Consider the following 4,660-nt stretch of genomic DNA (forward strand, 5'->3'; position numbering starts at 1 on the left):
AGGTAACCGGGCCTTAGCCCTGGTGATGGATGGCTGAGAGCTTGCGTTCTCTCTGCCACTAAGACACAGCAAGGCCTTGGCAAGAACCCAATCAGCCGGCACCTCGATCTCGGACGTCCCAGCCGCCAGAAGAACGGGGAATAAACGTCTGTTGTCTCCCCCATCCCGTGGACCGTAACGTCTAGCAGCCGTGCAAAGGCACGGGGAGGGAGAAGAAACAGAAGTCGCCCATACAATGCGAGCTGGGACCTGGGCAAACCCGGGCCGAGTCCACAACCGGGCCCTGCGACAGCCCCACGCTCACCTGCAGTTTCCCTTACCCGCGGTCACCTCGCATCCGGAAACATCCAATGGAAAAACCGCAGGAAGAACCCATGCACCGGGCCACCTGCGCGCTGGTCTGGGCGTGCGGTGAAAGCTCGCGTGGTGAAATCTCGCGCGATGAAATATCGCGAGGTCCTCCCCTGCGTACACTCCTGCCCGTGCGTCACGTCGTGGCCGCGCCTGGGCAGGTGGACTGTGGCGGAGGCTCGGTGCTGCGGGCGGTCACCCTTGTTCCAGTCACCCGCGGCCCCACGGGCAGGAACAGTGATGCTGGGAATGGGGGTGCGCCCGAGAGGAGCCGGGAAGTGCCGCTCGTGTGTGACGAGGTGAGTGAGGGCGGTGAGACCCTGAGCCTGAGAGCGGGCCCAGCCCCCCGTGTTGTTAATACGGGGCTTGGTCATACTTTTTTTTTTTTTAATATTTTTATTGATTTCAGAGAGGAAGGGAGAGGGAGAAGGAGATAGAAACATCAAAGATGAGAATCATTGATCGGCTGCCTCCTGCACGCCCCACACTGGGGATCAAGCTGGCAACCTGGGCATGTGCCCTTGACCGGAATCGAACCTGGGACCCTGCAGTCCGCAGGCTGAGGCTCTGTCCACTAAGCCACACCGGCCAGGGCTGTCATACTTGTTCTGTAAGTTATCCTTCCTCCCTCCCTGTGCCGATTCCTAAGCGAGCACAGTGCGCATGTGCAGGGGAGAGCCTGGTGCCTTCAGGGGTGCACCAGCCCGGAAGCTCTGCACAGCCGTCCTTTTGGGGTTTTATGGGGGATTCACCCCACAGGGTGAGTAAGTCATCCCTGAAGTCCCTCTTCCAGCCCTTACCCCTCCCTGAAGGTGGGGATGGGGCGCAAAGGTCCAGCCCTCTCCCACTTGATGGTTCCCCTGGCCGCCCGCCCCATCCTTCCTGGCTTTGCAGAAGTCCCCTCCTCCACACCGTGCAAATGCACAGGGACGGGCCCACGGGAGAGCATCAAAGTTTAATACCCGCGCGCGCGCGCGGGGATTCACGTAGGCATGACCACCCCGCCCCCCTGCCCAACAGGCACCGTTCGCTGTGTGTGTCGGACATTTGCACAGAGAAGAATGGGGCCTTAGATTTCAGAAGCGAGGATGGGGGTTTCCACGAGTTGAGGCAGAGCTGCACACACGTGGCGGGAAAATCCCCGCTTGGCGACTGGGAAACGGTGGGACCTGGGGTATCTGGCTGACAGGCACCCCCAAAGCCCTGTTCTGCGTCCACACTTAATGCAGATTCGGCGAAGGTGGCATCCTCAGGTCCCCCTGAATCTCTTGGTCAGGAAAGGGGGGGAAGAGTCAAAAGTTCTGAGTCTTTTGTTTTCTAATAAGCAGCTGAAAATCAATACCCCAAAAGCAGCTCCACGGTGGCCAAACTTTGGTTCCCCTGCATTGCATTCCAGAGTTAGAACGGATCACGTGAGGATGAAACAGTCCCAGTTCCTGCTTCATCGGGCCCCCCAGTGGCAATTTCATAAACCCGCGTAGGGAGCCCACGCCGCCGCCAGCTGTCTCCCGCCAGACTGTCCCAAGGTCCCCTGGTCCATGTTGACCCCAGGGCAGAAGCACCCCACTTCTCTGACAATCGGTTTTCCTCTCTCTGGGTAGCTTCTCTCATCCCAGCATCTGGTCATCGGTCCCTGGGACTGTGGGATCGTCCAGGAACACGCTTCCTAGGCTCCAATAGTAACTCCAGTACGTTTCTGAATTGTTTGACACGAGGCTGACCTTTTCCTCCTCCTCATTTCTGTTGAAGAGCTGCACGGAATGGAAGGCTTTGATGGGCAGAAGGGCTGAGAAAGGAAGCTTACAGCGGAGAGTTGGGGGAGCAGGCTCTCCAGGGGGGACCCCTCCCCATGTGCTGACGGGGAGATTCCAGGCTGACCGGCTACCTTTGCATTTCTGGGAGGGGCCGAAGCTGCAGTTAGTTTAGGTCTTGGGTGTGAGGTCTCGGTTGGTGATGTGGGCCTGCTTTCTCTCTTTTCACACTGCCCACAGGTACAGTTCTGTTCTTTGGAACCACTAAGTCCTCAAATGCGTGATTTTGTTTTTCTGGAATAAGTTTCATTCCATCCTACCAATCCTCCTCTATCATAAAAGGCTAATATGCAGAGGGCGGGGCCAGCCAACTGCCTGCGGCCCCTACCCCCAGCGGTCCCTTACATTTTAAAGAGAAATTACACATCAACCCTCATCACTAAACCCTGTAAAAGGTAAGGCATTAACTCCTTCTGAATGGTATACATAATAAAGAACGCCAAATCTGTAAAATTCATATATAAATTCCCAATAAAACACATTCTTTCCTTTTCGTTGGACACAACTCCCATCCTCCAGTTTTAAACACCACCTCCTTTGCTCAAAAAAAAAAAAATGGCATGCAGGAAGGTGAGGTTTCCACAGCGATTTATTGTTCATCATTTTAACGTTTTCACGAAGACTGTTCACATAGCGAGACATCCTCAAACACTGTCGCCGAAATGCTTGTTGCTTTTTGTCAATAACACCGATGAACCAGTGGCAGCAGTTTCCCTCCCTGGTGGAGCCTGTGGGTGTCGGTGTCCCTCCAATAAAAGTCCCGTTGACAAATATTCTTGGCACCTGTCGGATACACAGAAGATCAGGTGTCACCCAGTGTCAGCAGCAGAACAGCACTGCGCGTAATGATGATGGATGCTCGTGTCCGGGTACCGTTACGGGCCGGGCACGACACTAAGGAAGCTCTTTCCTAAATCACCTATTTAAATCTTTCCACGCCGAGTCAGTTATAGTTTTTAGCCTTGTTTTGGAGGGAAATGAGGCGGTTACTTGTCCAAGATCATAGTCAGTAAACGACAGAGCTGGGACTTAAATTTAGGACCATCGGACTCTCCAAGCCCTTCCTCCTAATCACCGCGCCACATAAAAGTCCCTAATTATTACTAATGTTTAACTCTCTTACAGTTGTTGACTAAAGGGGAAGAGGACACAAATTTCTTCCATGCACATAAGAAGGAAAGTGGCACCATGGGATATTTTTCTGATAAAGCATATTATGGGAAAACCCACAAAGTTCAAGAATCTGCCTGACGGGCATTGCTCAGTGGCTGAGCATTGACCTATGAACCAGGAGGTCATGGTTCGATTCCCAGTCAGGGCCCATGTGGGGGTTGTGGGTTCAATCCCCGGTGTGGGGCGTGCAGGAGGCAGCCCAGCAATGATTCTCTCTCATCATTGATGTTTCCTTCTCCCTCTCCCTCTCTCTGTCTCTATGAAATAAATTTTTAAAAATATTTTTTAAAAAAGAATCTAAGCACATGGAGCACTAAAGCACTCCTATTGAAACAGTCTGAACTGTCCAAACACACACACACACATGCACACACACACGCGCACACGCAACGCACACACACAAATACACAATCTTGAAGGATAGAAATAAAACAAATTAACTCCCCTCTTTCCTAGTCTATAAATCTGGTTCCCGGATCTGCCATTTCTTGATCAATGTAAGATTTTCAGAGAATGTCGGGGTCCTGGTTCCTAACACGAGGGTGACCCCCCCCCAGGTCAGCACCCACTTTCGGGGGGAAGCACCGCAGAGCAGGACGCCCGTCCTCCCGCCAGTCATCCTGGAAGCGCGTCCTGAGACCGGCTTCACGTTCGAGGTCAGCCCCCCGCTGTGCACTCCCGTTCATGTCGTGGAAAAGCTCCTTGGCCGGGTTGCGGTGGGAACAGGATGTCATCAGAAATGGTTTCCTGGCGTCAAACAAGTCATCTTAATGCCAGACGTTAACCTTCGGAAAGAAATTATGGCAGCGCGGAAGGGCACGGATGTTGGGGTCTCGGTACTGATTCGGGGCTGGGACCAGGTCTCCATCCCTCCTTCCTCCTCGGCGCGGAGGGTAATAGTGTTCATTCTGAGGGACACGATGGGAACAAAGGTGCCACCGACCCGCCGTTGGGAGGTGTTGGCCCGGAGTCCCGACAGCGGCAGCCGTGTGCGGGACACGGCGCCCAGTGAGGCCGCCCCCAGTCCCGGGAGAGGTCCTGCCGTCCCCCCACCCGCCCCGAGGAGAGCGGCCCGGGGAAGGGAGTAACTTACTCCAGGTCCTCGGCTACTCGGCGGCAGGGCCGGGATTTGAACCCCTAACAGGGACAGAGCCGAGGTCCGCGTGGGGGAGATGAGTGCGCATAGGGACCCGGGAGAGGCGGGGAGAACTGGGGGAGGAGAAGGAAACGCCGAGCAGCCTGGGGGTCCCTGTGGGCTGGGCGGCAGGAGGACGCTCAGGTGCGGGGCAATGCAGGGAAGGGGGCGCCCCCTCCTCCAGCCCCGC

The 4,660-nt window shown here is 55.2% G+C and overlaps 1 protein-coding gene across 1 annotated transcript; it reads left to right on the forward strand.

The window, feature by feature from the left end:
- Positions 1-50: 50 nt before the first annotated feature.
- Positions 51-4,423, forward strand: LOC106724095. Its single transcript, XM_014530100.1, has 2 exons — positions 51-650; positions 3,893-4,423. Exons 1-2 carry the CDS (start codon positions 351-353, stop codon positions 4,421-4,423), a joined length of 831 nt encoding a protein of 276 aa, XP_014385586.1. The 5' UTR covers positions 51-350.
- Positions 4,424-4,660: the final 237 nt, after the last annotated feature.

This window comes from Myotis brandtii, unplaced genomic scaffold (genome assembly GCF_000412655.1).
Source record: "Myotis brandtii unplaced genomic scaffold, ASM41265v1 scaffold717, whole genome shotgun sequence".
In the NCBI taxonomy this organism is placed as follows: Eukaryota; Metazoa; Chordata; class Mammalia; order Chiroptera; family Vespertilionidae; genus Myotis; species Myotis brandtii.

What these genes read in the sequence shown, in the direction of transcription:
- LOC106724095 (XM_014530100.1), top strand. Translation starts at nt 351, where the DNA reads ATGGAAAAACCGCAGGAAGAACCCATGCACCGGGCCACCTGCGCGCTG. An exon ending in TGCCGCTCGTGTGTGACGAG is followed by an intron (nt 651 to 3,892) that starts GTGAGTGAGGGC and finishes ACCCCCCCCCAG; the next exon opens with GTCAGCACCCACTTTCGGGG.